The 18,833-nt window shown below is 39.3% G+C and overlaps 1 protein-coding gene and 1 pseudogene across 1 annotated transcript in view; one reads left to right on the forward strand and one right to left on the reverse strand.

Annotated features, from left to right (window-relative positions):
• DMRTB1 (DMRT like family B with proline rich C-terminal 1) overlaps window positions 1-1,737 on the reverse strand; it is a 13,514-nt gene extending 11,777 nt beyond the window's left edge. Inside the window, exon 1 of the mRNA XM_019666386.1 lies at window positions 1,728-1,737. Coding sequence (XP_019521931.1) covers window positions 1,728-1,737 — 10 coding nt within the window. The remainder of the gene's footprint in view (window positions 1-1,727) is intronic.
• A 10,331-nt stretch (window positions 1,738-12,068) lies between these two features.
• Window positions 12,069-13,074, forward strand: LOC109395420 (phosphate carrier protein, mitochondrial pseudogene; annotated as a pseudogene).
• The last annotated feature ends 5,759 nt before the right edge of the window (window positions 13,075-18,833 follow it).

The raw sequence follows: 18,833 nt of genomic DNA on the forward strand, positions 1-18,833 counted from the left end.
CGTCCTCCACAACTAGACTGAAGAACAAAAGGACAGCAACTTGTCTGTTCCCCTTCCCCCAATTCCCCAGTGCTGTTCCCATTCCCCAATTCCCCAATAAAAACCTTTAAAAAAAAAAAAAAAAGGATGGGAGCTATAAGTACACAATGAACCCCATCCCCACACCTAAACCTTAGAAAATGTATGTTTAAGAAAGTCTGCATAAGCAATGGTTTATAAAGTAACAAGTTAGAATTGCTGAGGAATCACCAGTTTGACTAATTAACCACAAAGGGGCTGGTTGGTGGTCATATCTGACTCCCAGCTTCAGTCAGTAATGGCCCCTTTTCCCTTGGATTCCAAGTTTCCTACCTCGAATAATGCCTTCCCTTTGGTTAATATGGTTGCTATTGATACTGTTTAGTTCATATTTATTTTAAAGAGCCCTGTATTATTCAGTGCATTGGGGTATCATTTATAATCATTAAATATTGCATGTACTGTAATGCTTCCTTACTGGTAGCACACAAGAGTAAGGAAGGCCTCTTTTTTTGTTGTTTATAGCATCTTTTCCCCAACAGCTTTGGGTTGTCGGAAAAGTCATAACATATTTTTTCTATGTTTTTCATTGCAAAAATGCGCCATGACTTTTCCGACAACCCAATATAACCCAGATATCTGCTATCTTCCCCTTCTTCAGGCTCACTTGAGTGAGCAGTGAAAACTTTATTGAAGATTTTGCAGGGAATGGAGGGGAGGATTTACATGACACATCCTATAGCAGATGCTTGAAAATTCTGCCTTAGCATTTCTGTTCTCTCAAGATCCCCTTCTGTTGTGCCACACCCACTGGAGAGAAACCGGCCTCTCCTCCCCATTTTCCCCGTCAGTACCCAGCCTCTCTAGCTTCTGTCTCCTTTCTTGAGAGCTCTGTAACAGCTCCAGCTACCTTATTTTCTTTTATGTCTAGCACAAAATACATATTCAGTAAATATTTGTTGAATGTATAAGTGTATCTTGCCTCCCTTCCCTGCCAATGTCAAAGTTATTTCCACCCTAATTAGCAGTAAATCAACTTGGCTTCAGCAACTTTCCCCAAACATCTTACAAAACAGAAAGCCCAGAGTGAACAGGACTACTGGCTTGATAAGCAGAATTTGGGGATCAGCTTTGATTCCTTCAGCTCACCCCCTACCCTTAATAATTTATAATTATTATAGTTATAATTTACAATTATAATAGTAATAATAATTACTAGGACTAACTATGTATATGTGCCAGTAATTCTTAAGTCCTTTATGTGTATTAATTTATATAATCCTCACAACAACCCTGTAAGGTGGGTACTATTATTTTCACCCCCATTTTATACATGAAGGAACTGAGGCCTAGAAAGTTTAAGTGATTTTCCCAAAGTTTTACAGCCATTAACAAAACCATGATTCAAAACCAGGAAATCTATTCTCAAAGTCCATGTTCTTAACCATATTATCAGCTAACTAAATATTTCTCCTAAACAAGCATAGTGTTCTCCTCAAGAAAATTTTAATAATGAATAGAAATGTTTGTCATATTACGTACCCCATTACAGGTGGGACAAAAGGGGGTGAAAATAGTAGCAACCTGGGGAAACTTCCTGGGATGCCCTGCATAGTTGCATTCTTCCACACAGAGCTGATATTTATTGAGTACCAACTATATGCTAAGCACAAGGGACACAGAAGTAAATAAAAAGACAGGATCCTTACCTTTAGGCATACCTTTTGGCAAACCATACAGTAAAAAATAATTCCAGATGAAATCGGGATTGGGAGGTAGTGGGGGATATCCAGGATACTATGGGAACCCCTATGAAGGTCCTAACCTGGATCGAGAAACCAAGGAAGATTTCCTTGAGGGACTAATTTCTAAGCTGAGGCCTTAAGGATTGAGTAGGAATTAAACAGGTACAGAAGCAGGAGAGGTGTGGTCCAGACAGAGGGAACAGCATGTTTGAAGGCCTGCAGTGTAGCTATAGTGTGTGAGGTCGGAAGACTGGAGAGAGGTGAGGTGTAGAAGTGAAGCAGTAGCCTGTTCTTGGAGGGAATCCTTGGGGGAAATTATGGGAATTGCTGTTTAAGACTAAGGAGAGAAAATGACATGCTAAGAGCCAGGCCAAACCAGAATCCACCATGTCCAGACATCTAGTCCCTGTCCTTGGTTTTTCTTTCAGAAAGCGGAACATTAAGTAACTAGGACTCTCATAGGTTTTGCAAGATTAAAATGGAATTGAGTGGGGTTTTCTTTGGGGTGGTTGTTCCAGGTGGGGCATATACTCAAGGCTAGGCATGGCCCTGAATTAGCACTATGCTAGGCAGGATTGTTCTTCCTAACCCTGGAACCCTAAGACTCCTAGGAGTCTTAAAGAGGTTAGGCACAAAGTAGAAGTGATGGAAGACAAAGGAGGGAGAGAAAAAAGTGAGATAAAATCAAACACCAATGGAAGAGGTTGTATAGTTAAAAACTGGAACAAACAATTCTGTGCAGCAGATGAAAAGTACAACATCTAGGCAGAGAGGGCGTGCTCAAAGTGGCATTGTTAGCTGAGTTGAACCCAATAGCACTGACACTGGTTTTGTTGTTACTTGCTAATTCGATGAAAAAATTTTTTACACAGAAACTTTCATAATATATAAACTGATTACATGTACTTTTGATGGCACTATCAAATTTCTATAAATTTCAAGAAATTTTTTGTCTTAAAAGATGAGAGGCACATGTCCCTATAAATACATTGTTAAAAGGGAACAAAAGCTTTAATATCTCTGTTCTTTGTTAAAATGCAAATTTGATTTAATACAACATGCATGAATTTAATGTCAATATATGCAGGGCACTGTTCCCTACTAAAATCAGAGTCAAAAAGAACAAAGGAGCAAAAACAAAAATTTAATTTAATCTCCCTTTTTTCTATGCATGTTCCTTGTCTAGTTTCTTAGAACACTAAATCCCTATTTAAAAACAGAAACAAAAAACAACAACAAAAAAGCCCATAATTTTCCCCTGAATTCTGCTTCTATGAGAATGGCAAGCAGATAATAGGAATTTATCTTTCAAGATACTTTTTCATTTTATGTCACAGTCAGGACAAATTCAGTCCATGTTATAACTATAAACACATGGCAAGAAACGCTGCTCTAGAAACAGTCAAACTGGGTGAGCACCTGGTCACTGTTTATTAGCTGTGTTACCTTGGCTAAATCACTTAACTTCTTTGCACCTCAATAGTAGTAGCAGTAATAACATTCGTATAACGTACTGCAAATTCCAAAGTGTCCCAGTTTATCCCATTTAATATTTCATGAGTGCTTATAGCTTTGCAGGCACAGTCTCATTTAAACCATAAAACATATTTTATTGTGTCCATTTGACAAATGATAAAACTGAAGCTTAGAGAAGTTACGAAATTTCTTGCCCAAGGTGTACAGGAAGTGGCAGAAACATGTATGAGCAGTCTCCAGGTCTGTACTCATAACCACTATACTATATTGACATCATTTAGTTATTTCATTTACCTTAACTATAAAGTAAGAGCTCTGATTCTTGCAGGATTGATGAAATAATGCATTTAGTATGCCCAGCACAGTGTCCAGCATCTGGTACATGGTTAGCATACGTTACATGGTATTAAGGAGAGGGAAGAGGCATATTAATGGGGAATGAAGAAATAGAAGTAGTATCTCTGACTTACCCAAGGACACCTCAAACCAGAAGTTTTGATTCAGCTACACAACCTTTCCAGGTAGCATCAGGCCCTCCAAGCGTAGATTAAATCCCAGGCTGTCCAATACCGTAGCTATTGTCCCCATGTGGCTATTAAGCACTTGAAATATGGCCAGTTCAAATTAAGATGTGCTGCAAGTGAAAAATACACACCAGATTTCAAAGAGATAGCATGAAAAAAAAAGAATGTAAAATATCTTAATGATTTTATATAGATTACACATTGAAGTAATGAGATTTGGGATAGATTTAGTAAATAATATTTTTAATGTGTTTTATATTTTTAATGTAGCTACAAGAAAATATAAAATTATATGTTTTGCATTATATTTCTATTGGACAGCAATGAACAAAGGAAGTTGAGTCCTCCTTCTACTTCCAAAGACCAGGTTTGCAACAGCAGCTCAAATTCAAGCTATTACATACACCATTGTCATGGGGAATACACCACTTTCATAGGTCCTTTCCCCATGTTGGTTAGATTACCTTTACTAACTTGAATGTACTCTGTTCTTTAAGGCTTTTCTAATGGAATCAAAATACTGTCTCATGCTTTAAAATTGGATATATTAATCTGACTACTAGAATATGTTCTCTAGAAGTCTAATAAAATCACTTTGCATTTTGCATTTTGAATCTTCAAATGCATTGATGTTATTTTTATAGGAATATTTTTTTCATATTTATATTGTTAAGTAAATTACCAGTAAAATGCTGTGTAAACTAGAAAAGAAAGAAGGGCATCATTATATACTAAGGTTGCACCATTCCTGATACATAATCCATCCAATTCTTCTAAGGTCCCAAGCAAAGAGCATGGGTTGATTATTTACATGCAGCTTGATAAATATAGTCCTTTGGACATTTAATATTGCTAAGAACTCTGGAAATTTAATAAAATTTGTTTGGTTTATGCCCTTCTCCCTCAGAAGCCACCCCAGGTAAACAATTACTACCACTAGGAGCACTTAAGTTGCTTTGCACAAATAATTGCTTTAAAAAAAAAAGGGTGAAAATTTTCTATTAACAGTTTTTATCTAAGCATATAGGGATCATTACCTCCCACAACATTTAAAAAAAAAACCAAACATGTTTAGACTTAGCTTAATGAGTTTGGAGATTGTTGCTTTTCCTCCTTTAACTTACCAGATAAATCAGAAATATTTATTTTAAGAGACAGTTTAAGGAACTCCATAATTCTCAATCTGTCAGAGATTTACAAATAAGTCTCAGTTGAATGCCTGTCATTGTTTCCAAAATCTGGTCAAGAAAAAAAAGAAGTATACAATTCATCAGAATAATTGGTTGATTGAGGTTAGATAATTCTAAGAATAAACATTTGAACCCCTGGCACATCATAAACCTCCTGGAGTGAAAAGGATTATAAATTAAATGTATAAGTTTAAAATGGTCCTGATACATCCTGAACATTATTGCAGGCATGTGGGACACATTTAGATAAGTTAAAACCAAGTGTGGGTTTAGAGTTTAGCCATCTTTGATCATTGGCTTACTAAAGCTTTATTTATTGCTTTGGTTTGAGGGAGGATAGGGGAGCACAGAGAAGAGGGTAGAAAGACAGGAATAGTAGGAACAGAGCCCCCTGCTGCCTGATGGCCACCTCCCTTTCCTGAAACAAGTTTCAAGGATTTTTAGAGACATGGTACCCCAGGGGATAATGAAACTCTTAAATATAAGAAGAAAGGAAAGAATTAACATTAATTGAGAGCCTACAACATTGCAAGCAATGTGCTATCATTTAATTTAATAACATGAAGTTCATTACAAATTCAGGAAAGACTAGAATGAAGTTTATGGATACAGAAGCTGAGGTTCAAGGAAGTTAGGTAAACTTCACAAGATTCATAGCTAGAAGTGGAATGAGCCAGGATATGCAGCCATGTATGTCTGGCTCCAAAGCCAGTGATTCTTACACTGCAGCACACTGGCAACGGGCACAGTTCAGATTCCTAAAAGTGTGCTGACTCATTGTTCTGATTTACCTGGGACACTGGACTTCCAGTGCTACAACCAGGAGAGTCCGGGGCAAACCTGGCTGAGTTGGTCACCCTAGTTAGAATTCAACTGAATAAGACACCTGCTGGAAGGGTAGTTTGGAAAAGGAGGAAGGCTGCCGAGTTGTCTGTCCTGCCCCTCTCTGTGCCACAGGTGAGCAATCCCTGTCCTACTTGTTTTATGCCATGACACATTTGGGGCATTGTCAAAAGAAGTTCACATTTCTGCCAGTTATGATTTCTTCAGTTTTGTCCGAAATCATCAAAGTCAGTTGGAATTTAGTTAACAGAATAAATCATCCACTGAAGTGGATGAGGAAGAGCCGAGGCTGTGGCATCACAGAAGCATGAGTTCTGTGAGGGTTAAGGAGGACCAGAAAAGGGGGTGAGAAACAGACCTGACACTCCCGAAATGCTCATGATGTGTATAGGGCACTGGGCTAGGTATTTTGTGCACATTATCTCTTCTTACAACAATTCTAAAAGGTTATAATTAACCCTAATTACAGACATTAAACATAAATAAATAAATAAATGAAGCTCAGAAAGAGGCTAAATAACTTGTTTAAGGTCACACAGCTAGAAAAAAAATAGGTGAACTCAGAATTTATTTCTGCCCAAAGCTATCTGACTTTTTTCACTATATTATAGTGTCTGACACATAATAGTGCTTAATAAATATTGAACTCCCCTTTCTAAGAACTTAAATGTATTAATTTCAATGTCCTTCATGTGCTTTTAAAATAAAAGAACATACCAAAAACTGTATTCTCCAAACCCTTATGATGGATATAGAGATTCACGATGATGGGGTTGGGGGGTGGGGGTGAAGTTACCTGCTTAAGTACCCTGTATATGTTAAAGCTGAGAAAATAATTCAAGCAACTACTCTAGTTCACTCTCACTGATAAGTGAGTTGGCCAATACCCACAGAGACTGGATAGAAGACTGAACCATGAGATGATACATAAACGAAATAAGCAGTGTTCTTACAGTCTTGTCTGAAGTATTTCCTATACAGTTTTTTAAATGGCATTTACCAGTCTAGATTAAATATAAATGAGTGTCTGGCAAACTACTTAAACACTGTAATCACCAGAAAAACACAAGAGAAGTGAGTTAATAAAGGAGTTTTCTGGCATACATGCTTTGCCCCTGATTCTGCAAGACAACATGAACTGGCAGAGGAAAGTGGAATGACATACACAAAGACATGGACACAGGGACAGGGACATTTTGTGTGTGTGTGTGTGTGTGTGTGTGTGTGTGTATGAACACGTACATATATGGACATATATATTGGACTGTCGGAAAAGTCATGACGCATTTTTGCAATGAAAAACATAGAAAAAATATGTCATGACTTTTCCGACAACCCAATATATGTGTATATATTACACAAATATATACAACATTTTATGTGTGTGTGTGTATAATACTGTATATATTTGTGTAATTGGAGTGGAGAAACCATTAATGGGCCTATGTATTTATGGCTGAAAATCAAATACCTTACATGCAAATTAAAATGTCATGAGAAGTAAGTAAGCAAATATGGTATAGAGATCAAGACTATCTGCCAGATACCTGAACAAGCAGAGGTTCTGTTAGCAAACAGAAATAGGAAATTGGCTTTGGGGTAGACAACAACAGTGTCTGCCACTTCATGTCTATAAAATGGGAAGAGTATCTATCTTGTACAGTTGTTGTAAGGTTTAGAGATATTGAAATCACCTGGCCAAGAGCAGGTACTCAAGTAGTGTTTGCAGTTGTTTTATTTGAGCAGCCTATGATTCTGTTTTAGAGCTTATGGAAATTCTGTTTGGGGACAATTAGGATATTATTAGTTCTGCTTTGGTATATTAATTCAAAATGTGCCTGGCATATAATAGGAACTTAATAAAAACCTGTTGAAAGAATAAATGAATGCATTTAACTCCCTTCTCTTTAAGTATAACAAATAAGAGACCATAAAAGTCCACATCTGGCCCTGTGGAAAGGTCTACTTTTCAACTCAAATTAGCAGGAAGAGCACAGCAAAAGTGTGATAATGATTTCAAAACAGAAATGTTGCCCTGTATTACATAAGTACCAAGGAGATAAACTTTATAGTGGTGGATGTGTGCTCTGTAATGGCAAAATATTCTTACAGGCTACTTGCAGTTTTTACAGATCTGTGTTGCAGTAAAGTCATTGAACTAAAAATTGTCCAAGAAAATTTTGGTCCTGAAGGTTCCAAGATTGTTTTCTTCAACCTGTACATTTTCTTTTATTTATTTATTTTTTTTTATTAGTTTCTGGTGTACAAAACAACATAATTAGACATTTACACCCCTCACAAAGTGGACAACCCTCCCAAGTCTACTACCCCTCTGACATCTCACATATGACTATTACAGTACCATTGACTATATTCCCTATGCTGTACTTTACATCCCATAACTATAGAAATATATATTTAATTATAGTTGACATTCAATATTATTTTATTGTTTGTTTCAGGTATGTAGCGCAGTGGTTAGGCATTTATATAATTTATGAAGTGATCCCCCGATAAGTCCAATACCCATTTGACACCCTACAGCCTACATAGTCTTTACAACGTTATTAATTCTATTCCCCATACTGTATTTCACATCCTTGTGACTATTTTGTGACTACAAGTTTGTACTTTCTAATCCTTTCACCTTCTCCCCCATCCCCCTACACTCCTCTGATCTAGCAACCATCAGTTTGTTCTCTGTATCTATGAATCTATTTGTTTTGTTTGCTCATTTATTCTGTTCTGTAGATTCCACATATAAGTGAGATCTTATGGTATTTGTCTTTCTCAGTATGACTTATTTCACTTATAATATCCTCTAGGTCCATCCATGCTGTTGCAAATGGTAAGATTTCATTCTTTTTTATGGCAGAGTAATACTCCATTGTATAAATGTACCACAATTTCTTTATCCAATCGTCTATTGATGGACATTTTGGTTGTTTCCATATCTTGGCTATTGTGAATAACGCTGCAGTAAACAGGATTGAATATATTTTTTCAAATTAGTGTTTTGGATTTCTTTGGATAAATACCCAGGAGTGGCATTGCTGGCTCATAAGGTAGTTCTATTTTTAACTTTTTGAGGAACCTCCATACTGTTTTCCATAGTGGTTGCACCAATGTGCAATCCCACCAACAGTGTACAAAGGTTCCCTTTTCTCCACATCCTCGCAACTTGTACATTTTCTTTAGCAATATTGTAATGGCACAGAACGAGTATCTCATACAAATGGGACAAATTGATTTAACCTCTGTTTCCATAAAATAGCCAGTGACCTGTGCTACATGCTAGCAAAACATCCACATTGTACCTTTAGGAAACAGAGGCCTAAGTAAATTGTAGCTGCTGTTATTACTCCTGCCCTATTTACTCCTTATTTTCTCTAAACGTCATTTTTGATAGAATCTAGCATATCTCAAAATGTGTTCCATGGAGATTATGTGAAATGGAAATAGGTATCATTTTTACATAATACCTATTACATGATACATTTTTACATGATCTTTACTGGGTTTGAGAGCATTAGGAAACCCTAAGTTAACAAAGTTAAAGTTCTTTACTATGACATTTCTCTTTACTATGTTCCTATGCCCTGTGATTCTCCGAAAGGAAGCTCTAGTGCAATTTCTCAACCTTTTATTCATTATTGGCTCTCCCTCCCCAGGAGCCTTTTAAATCTTTTTCTTAAGCACATCACCACTTTCTGTCCCCCCTTCCCATCCCCCTGCCCCAAATCAAATACTAAGGAACAAAATTTTGTTGGGTAGAGTTGAGCTTTGGAGGTCTGCAAACCATTGTACTAAGATTTTTTTTCACCCCCTTGGGGATGATATCTCCTCAGTTGAGAATGCACGCTCTAGTATGAAATGCTCCTCAAACTTGTTTGACTACCAACCTTTTTCAAGTGGACCAATATTCCCAGGAACATACTTTGGGAAGCCCTGATTTAATCAGCATGGAATATTTTAACATTTCATTTTTCCTTTATGACTCAAGAAGAGAGTCTTTTCTATAATACTGAACTTCCTCCTAGTGTTAAAAGATAAACTGATATGAAATTTTTAACAGTTTATTTGAGCAAAAATTTATTCCAATCAGGCAACACCAAATGGGAAGTATTTAGGACATCATCAACAGGAGCTGGGGAAAAACTTATAAAGAAGATGCTGAAGGAAAGCAAGGGAATTATTTGATTGGCTGTAGCTTAAGTGGTTGCCTTATTTGGGAAAGCCTAGTTGGCTGTTCATAGTTGGTTGTCTTAGTTGGTTGTCCTTAGGTTTCAGTTACTAAACCTTGAGGAGCTTACAGGCGTAGGTTTTGGTTCCCTTATGTAGGCTACTAAGGCATCAGAACCACCTCAGCCTAATGGTTTTCTTGTTTAATTGACACTGGTATAAGACTATAATAAGGACAGGGGTTCAATAAAACTTGTTGATTGAGAAAATTTGTATCTGCCTCTGCTCTCCCTCTGGCCACTATCCCTAGTTTGTGATTAGAATTTTATAATATACCAGCCATTTTTAAAATTATGGTAAAACATACATAATGCGCACTAAGCTTAAGTGTACAGCTTGATGAATTTTCGGAGTTGTGTACACACCAAGTTCAGAATATAAGTACTGAATTCTTGATCAGAGAACCTTAAAAAAAATAATCCTTGACCTCCTGCCATCCACATACTGTGGTTTTCAAAGTTTACTGAAATTTCATGAAGAAACCACCTAAGAGAGCTTATTAAAATCATATATCTCTACCCTCAGAGATTCTCATTCAGAGAGTCTGGGATGTAATCTGGGATTTTAAATAAAGTACCCCCGGTGATTCTGATGCAAGTGATCTACAGATCACACTTCTGAGAAACACTGGCCTCCCTACACGATAAAAAAGTACTGAGCAATGCATTAAGGCTTTTCCTAATTCCACCCAATTCTCTTTTTTCCAGACTCAACCCTTGCTAGTTTCCACCATGTCAGATTACTCACCTCTCCTCAAAAGGTCATGCCTCATATTTCCCCTTAATCTGGAATTACCTTTCCATTCTTTTCTACATGGCAGATTCCTACTCATCCTTCAAGACCTAGTGTCAGGTCCTCCCGGAAGTCTTCTTAACCTCATCAGGCAGAATCAGTTGACCCCTCATTGTTTTATCCAGAACTTCATTCAATCTCCTTGTTTAGAAGTAAGTAGGAATATGTATAGCTCTTTCTTAGACCTCCAGCCCTGCATAGGACCCAGCACAGAGTAGGTGAATGAATGAATGCATGCTACTAACTTCCATGTGGTGTCACTTAGTTCTCATTTTCCAGGCCAATGAGACTAAACTCCCTATGGGAAGAGAGGATTTCTGACTCATCTTTTTAATCTCCAAAATCACTGCAGGGATTCAGTAGTTAATGAAAAAATACCTAATGAATGAAAATAATAAGCAACCCCCCCTCACAATTTACCTCTATGCTTCGTAAGCCCTCACTACAACCCTTTAGGTAAACAGGAAGGAGTGTGCGGGTTGAGAGGAGGGAAATGTCATCTCCACATGCCAGATAAGAAGGTTATGTAAGACTGGAAGTCTCAAGACTGGTACTCCAGTGCCAGGTTCCTAGTTCTCTCTCCTCCTTTCCTCCATAGAATACTCTGTTGCCATAGAGATGACCGTTACCTTAAGTGGGCGTAATTGGGTGAGGACTCCAGAAAAGCTTCTCAGGAAGGCAACGGTGCATGGCAACACTTCACCCCCTCGCCCACGTCCTCATCTATTTGCTAGCCTATTCCTGTGTTTACTCATGTTTGTACTTGTTGATTTATTTTTTTAGCACCTTCATTGAGGACTAGTTAGCAGGGCTGGACAGCAGCCACTTGAGCATGGAAAGCCTTACGTATCACGGAAGGTGAGATCTAGGGACCACTGACCATTGGCTGAGGAACGCTGAGGGGTGGGGTTCCTGTCGTTACCAGAAGCTTATTCGCCGGAAGGTGTGATGGAGAGACGGGTGGGGAAGGGGGGGGATGGTCCTGGAAGTGAAGGGCAGATGATTCTCCTACTTAAACTTTCAGGAGTGGGCTTCAGACCTCACACCAACCCAGCCAGTAGGGGCTGCGCAGGTACTAGTGGAGCCCTGTGGGCGCCTGCTGGGCATCTCGCTCACCTGGACCGTTGGGTTGGCGGGCTCGCGGGGGAAGTTCACAACGCCTGCGCACCTGCTCTACGGCCTCTGAGGAAGAAAAGAGCCCAGGTTGAAGGACTTGTATGACTAGACCGAGCACAGCTATGTGTGACGCTGGCGATTTCCAAGCCCTGCAAACAAGAAGAGCAGGCGGATGCCAGGGCAGGCCGTGGGCAGCGGCTGCGGAGGAACACAGTTACGAGTACGGCTCCACTAGATACCTGCTGGTGTGCGGCCTGGGTGGGATGCTGAGCTGCGGGCTGACGCACACCGCCATTGTGCCCCTGGACTTGGTCAAGTGCCGCATGCAGGTGGACCCCGGCAAGTACAAGGGCATCCTAAGCGGCTTTGGCTTAACAGTGCGGGACGACGGGCTGCACGGCCTGGCCCGAGGGTGGGCCCCGACCTTCTTCTGCTACTCCATGCAGGGCCTCTGTAAGTTTGGCCTCTACGAGGTCTTTAAAATCCATTATGCAGAGCTCCTGGGCCAGGAGAAGGCCTACAAGTGGAGAACCAGCCTGTACCTGACCGCCTCGGCCAGCGCCGAGTTCTTCGCCGACATAGCCCTGGCGCCCATGGAGGCTGTGAAGGTACGCATCCAAACGCAGCCGGGCTACGCCAGGACGCTGCGGGCCGCGGCCTCCAGGATGTACGGCGAGGAGGGCCTGTGGGCCTTCTATAAAGGCATGTCGCCGCTCTGGATGAGGCAGATCCCTCCCCTACACCATGATGAAGTTCGCCTGCTTCGAGCGCACGGTGGAAGCCCTCTACAAGCACGTCGTGCCCAAGCCCCAGAGCCAGTGCACCAAAGCCGAGCAGCTCGCTGTGACCTTCGTGGCCGGCTACATTGCTGGCATCTTCTGCGCCATCGTGTCCCACCCGGCCGATTCCATCGTGTCCATTTTGAACAAGGAGAAAGGTAGCACGGCCTTTGGAGTTCTCCGCAAACTGGGGTTTGGCGGAGTGTGGAAGGGCCTATTCGCCCGGATCATCATGATTGGCACCCTGACCGCACTGCAATGGTTTATCTATGACTCGGTCAAGGTCTATTTCAAGCTGCCTCGCCCTCCGGTCACTCAAGCACCGGAATCCCCGAAGAAGCAGAAGTAGACGTGGATTTGTCAAGCCCTGCAGCCAACATTGGCCCGTATTTCGATCCAGTGGGGGATTGCATTCAGACAATACTAGCATATAAAATGTTAACGTTTTTTGGAGAGGTGACTTAATAGGCAGCGTGAGTTCTCTTTAAATGATTGATTTCCTTTTGGCAATCCGAGGGCGTTGCAACCCTTTCATTTGGGGGGTTTGAACTGTTATCTTTGGGGAGTTGGCATGGTTGCTTTAACACAATAGCTATTCAACAATAATAAGCAAAAAAATTATTAACAGGAAGTAATAGTTAATTTCGTGTCTCTAATTGTATCTCCTTTGATTCACCATTCAGTGGAGATTATCCAAGCATCACTACTGAATAGCCTACTAATGAGGTTTTAAGGTCAGCACAACTATATGGGACAGGGAACAAAGTAAAATTCTGCTACAGGGTATTCATCTCAGTAGAAATCGTGCACCTATTGAATAGATGAAGGACTCATTCGGTATTTCCTGTTCATGTCCATTACAAGTAAAAATTATTAAAAGTTAAATTGTGACTTATATTGCTTGATAGCTTAGAATGTATTCATTGTTTTCAAAGAGACATGACATAAGAAGATCAGCATTTTCCCATTTTGCTTTGTCCGATTCTCTTCCTGATGTTGCTAGTTAGAACATAGCTCTCTCCAGGAAGTGCCACAATTGGATCAATGTGGAAAACTGAAATGAGATGAAGGCCAGGCTCTGGGAATAAATATGTAAAGAAAAGCCTCTGTTCTCTATTATATTTCTTTTGTATAACTCAGCTTTCAACAGCCATACATCCAAAGAAGATCATACCACCCTGACATTAAAACACACACACACAGACACACAGACACGCACTCCCTACAAATTCCAACAATTTTTTGTTGAATATTAAAGAATGGTTTTTGGTGACTTTGGAAGGAAACATCCCACTTTTAGTGTAACAAATGCCATTCATTTAATTCAGTAGATGTTTCAGTGATCTTTACAATGGGAGTTTCATAAAATTTATTGAAGTTATAAGGCACATTTTTAGTTTTCTGTAGCTTTCACTAAAATTAGTGAAATACTGTGAATTAGTGATGTTTGTAAAATATGCATAAGAAACATCATTATATTTGATATAGTTTACCAAAATGTTACATGATCACCTTAACAATTTGTGTTAAAGACTACAAACTTAGAATATGTTTATGTTTTAACTATGTAGTAAATTGTTTAATGGTTAACAATTGTTTAATGGAAGTTAAAAGTGTCTAGATTTAAGTATGTTTGAATTGTCTTGGTTGGACAATAAAGAGCTTGGAGGAAAAATGTCAGAACTTTTGAATGAGATGGAGTGAAATTTACATTTAGTGTTTCTATTTTATTTATTATTGGGAAGGATGCAGGGGAAGGATCATTATCTATTATTAAGACGCTTCTGGGCCTGCCGAGTGGCGCGATGGTTAAGAACTGGCTTGGGACGCCAGAGGACGCCAGTTCGGATCCCACATATGAGGGCCAGTGACACTGCCCTCTACAGCTAAGATGCTGAACAACAGCTCAACCTGGAGCTGGGCTGCCGTGAGTCGCCTGCGACAGCGTAGGCTGCAGCCCCTGTGGCAGTGGGTTGCCATGGGCTACCGTGTGTAGCCAGCAGCCAGCGTGAGCGGCGGTCCAGAAGCCGGAGACTGATCTGCCTCGCCCGGGAGAAACGCAATGATGGTGCCAACTTGGGCCAGTGAAACAATGTCCTCCACAACTAGACTGAAGAACAAAAGGACAGCAACTTGTCTGTTCCCCTTCCCCCAATTCCCCAGCGCTGTTCCCATCCCCCCAATTCCCCAATAAAAACCTTTAAAAAATAAAAAGACGCTTCAGCTTTCCTTAGGTTAGTGTCCAGGTTTGTTGAAAATTGTAATTCTCAATGAAGGAGAATGATAAATCTGCAGGTTTATTTTTGAAAGACTTTAAAAGAAATATGTTTTCATCTCGTGTTGTCTTATAAGATGTTTGTAGGAATTTCCTTTGGTGAACAATTTATTAAGTAAAGTACTTTCTATCACTAATATAACTTAGAGAATTGCTGTAAAATCTATGGCATTTCAAAGTAGTAAGAGACCACTTGTCCAGCTCTGTGGTATTTTATGATTGTTCTGTTGACAATACCAGATAATTTCTGTAATATACACTGTGTATGTTTAGAGAAGTATAATCTAAGGAGAACTGTTGGCCATGATTCTGACTGTCATGGACATGGTCAAGAAAATGGGTTTACTTAGTTTGGGTCAGCTGTTTTCATATTCAGTCCCTAGACTTCTATTCACCATTTTTTGGTGGTGATAGTTTACAAATGTTTGTCTGAATAAATTGGGGCTAGGGTAGCGAACAATGAAGAATGGAAGGTAATTTAAATAAAGATAACATAAGCTTAGAATCATTAGGGATTTTTTTTTGTAGTTACTATTCCTTAGAACAATTTAAACTTCTATTCAGTGTTTTATCTTGTCTATAATAATCACTCTGTGAAATGTATATCTATTAGAATTAGAAAAACCATAGTATACTTCTGTTATTAGACATTTTGTATTCATTTTCTCATCTCAATCTTTGCCATAATCCATTTTATATACATATTAAGAAACAGACTCAGAGGATAGGTAGCTTCCTCAAAGTCATGTAGCTAAGTGATACAGTCTGAATCAGAGTCCACATTTTCATCATTACTCTAGCCCAGCATCTTGAATAACCAACAACTATTCTTTTGGTAAATTGCATTTTACCTCAAAATATTTAAATTTTTTTTCCTATTTGTACATATTATAAACTCTTCTAATTTTGCAGTAATGAAAGGTTTGTAGTGTGTCTTAATTGTGAAAAACCAATAGCATAATTGCTTAGAAGTAATCAAACTGCAAAACACATAAATACATTTAATTTAATATTTAAATTAGCTTCCACACCAGGTCAGTGTCTCGCTCCTAACTTGAAGGGACTGATGATCATAAAAACAGTGCTTTTTAATTTACTTTTAATTTATGGTACCAACATTTCAACAAAAGGCTTTATTCTGTCACATTTTCTATTTTTTAATTCTAATCTTTAGTTTCTACCGCTAAAAAAGCTGACTTAGGCTATTTATCTATTCCCCCAGGTGGTGATTAAAGTAGCTTTTTCAAGTATATGAAATTAATTTCATGATAGGGTGCTGTAATCTCATCCAATTGATCTGTCCTTTGAGAAGTGAATAAAGAGAGTAGGTAATATGTTGAAAAACAAAAACCATATTTACATGTTAATACCACACTGATAAAGATTAGAAAGAATCAAGGTATTAATGTTGAGTATTTTTTTCTTGCTGTACAAGTGTGTCTGTAGAAAGTATTTCTTTTGAGCCCTTCGAAGGCAGGAATAATCATTGAAAGGAGATCACATTTTGATAGGCAGCCATTCAATTATAGTATACTTGTTTTATGTGGTCTTAAAGATCAATTATTTTTTTACAACCATGAGCAAAGAACTGTTTGAAAAGGATTTAAATTTCAGTATTATTTAGAAGGCTTTGTCTTCTTTTCCTGAATGCTACTATTTAGCTGGGTGGGTGAGTAGAGAGGGCACTAACAATGTAATTATAACGGTTTGTGTGTCTGTGTGCTTCCATTTTGGTTATCATATTTTGAGACCTTCAGTGATAGAGTCTCTAAAATTTTAGAGGCAATTTAGTAATTCTGCCCACACCCCAGTCTGTAACATAGGTCAACATCTGTCCTGTGCCAGGCAGAAGGGCTTTTGTGATAAGCATAATACAGTTGACCCTCGAAAAACATGGGGGTTAAGAGTGGCGACCCCTCCCCCCACCATGCAGTTAAAAAATCCATGTATAACTTTTGACTCCCCCAAAACTTAACTACTAACAGCCTGCTATTGGCTAGAAGCCTTACTGATAACGTAAACAGTCGATTAACACACATTTTGTGTGTTATGTGTATTAATATACTGTATTCTTACAAAAAAGTAAGCAAGAGAAAAGAAAATGTTAAGAAAGTCTTAAGGAAGAGAAAATACATTTACAGTATTGATTTTTTTTTTTAAATCCGCGTGTTAAGTGGACCCATGCAGTACAAACCTGTGTTGTTCAAGGGTCAACCATATGTGGCCCTGCCCTTGTGGAGCTTACAGACTAGTAGGAAAAATAAATTAGTTATGCAAAGTGCTGCAAAGAATTATAAGGTGTTGTAAAATTATATATCCAAGTGATGTTTGAGATGAGACCTAGAGGATAAGCAAGAGTTAGACTGGCAAAGAGACATAGATGGCAATGGGCACAGTTTGTGCACCTGCCCTGAGAGAAAGCCTAATGGTTTCAAGGAACTGAGAGATGCTTCTTTTGTCTGGAGCCATGCAGTTGTAGAGAGGGTGGTATGAAATTAAGTAAGAAAGGTAAACAGGAAGAGGGTCACTCCAGGCTTTGTAGTTCAGGTAGTTCAAGTTAAGACTACAGCTGCAAGGGCCGGCCGAGTAGCATGTTGGTTAAGAGCTGGCTTGGGACATCAGAGGGCCCCGGTTTGGATCCCACATATGAGGGCCAGTGACACTGCGCTCTACAACTAAGATGCTGAACAACAGCTCAACCTGGAGCTGGGCTGCCGTGAGTCGCTGGCGATGGCTAGGCTGCAGCCCCTGCTGCAGTGGGTTGCCATGGGCTACAGTGAATAGCCAGCAGCCAACAGCCGCTGTGAGCGGCCGTCCAGAAGCCAGCAACTGATCTGCCTGACCCGGGAAGAGAGCAATGATGGTGCCAGCTTGGGCCAGTGAAGCAACGTCCTCCACAACTAGACTGAAGAACAAAACGATAGCAACTTGTCTGTTCCCCTTCCCCCAATTCCTCAGCGCTGTTCCCATCCCCTAATTCCCCAATAAAAATCTTAAAAAAAAAAAAAAAGACTACAACTGCAAGAGTAAATTTCTGGGTGTGCCACTGTCAGGTTAAACTCCATACAAATGAGTAGGAGATAATCCACCCTGTTGTAAAGGCTGGAAATTGCCTCCAAGGAATAAATGATATCTTGGTCTTTAGAGACACAGAGATCATAAATTTGGAGAAATCACTTCACAATGTGAGGAGTTGAGCTAACAACAACTTCACCCTTCATTGTAAAGGAAGGGGAGCCAGTGAGATTTTGAGAGAAGCAGGTATATGTATAGCATACAAAAGAAGTATCAGTTAATTAAAATGTTCAGGAATTGGTGGTTTTATTATCTGCAAAGTAACCAAAAATCCCTTTTTGTTTGTAATTCTTGATGAATTTTTGTCTATATGTCTGATTACTTCTCTTTTAAAATATGCTGAATATGATTAGTAATTCAGGGTTTGTAAAGCCTCATGGACATCAGTTAGAAAATCACTGCTTCTTGTATACGCCTGACAATTAAGTTCATGAACTTGTTGATGCTTACCTTTTTTGATATCAAAGGAATTATTCATTATGAATTTGTACCAACAGAACAGTTAACCAAGTTTACTATTTGGAAGTGCTGAAAAGGTTGTGTGAAAAAATTAGACAACCTCAGGCCGGCAGAGTGGCTCAGTTGGTTAAGAGAACGAGCCCTGAGCAACAGGGTAACCAGTTCGATTCCCACATGGGCCAGTGAGCTGCAGCTGAGCTGGGCTGCCACTGAACTGCCAACAGGTTGGCAGGGTGGCTCAGCTGGTGAGAGCACATGCTCCTAACAACAAGGTTGCTGGTTCGACTCCCACATGGGAT

This window comes from Hipposideros armiger, unplaced genomic scaffold (assembly GCF_001890085.2).
Source record: "Hipposideros armiger isolate ML-2016 unplaced genomic scaffold, ASM189008v1 scaffold_469, whole genome shotgun sequence".
NCBI classification, from domain to species: Eukaryota; Metazoa; Chordata; class Mammalia; order Chiroptera; family Hipposideridae; genus Hipposideros; species Hipposideros armiger.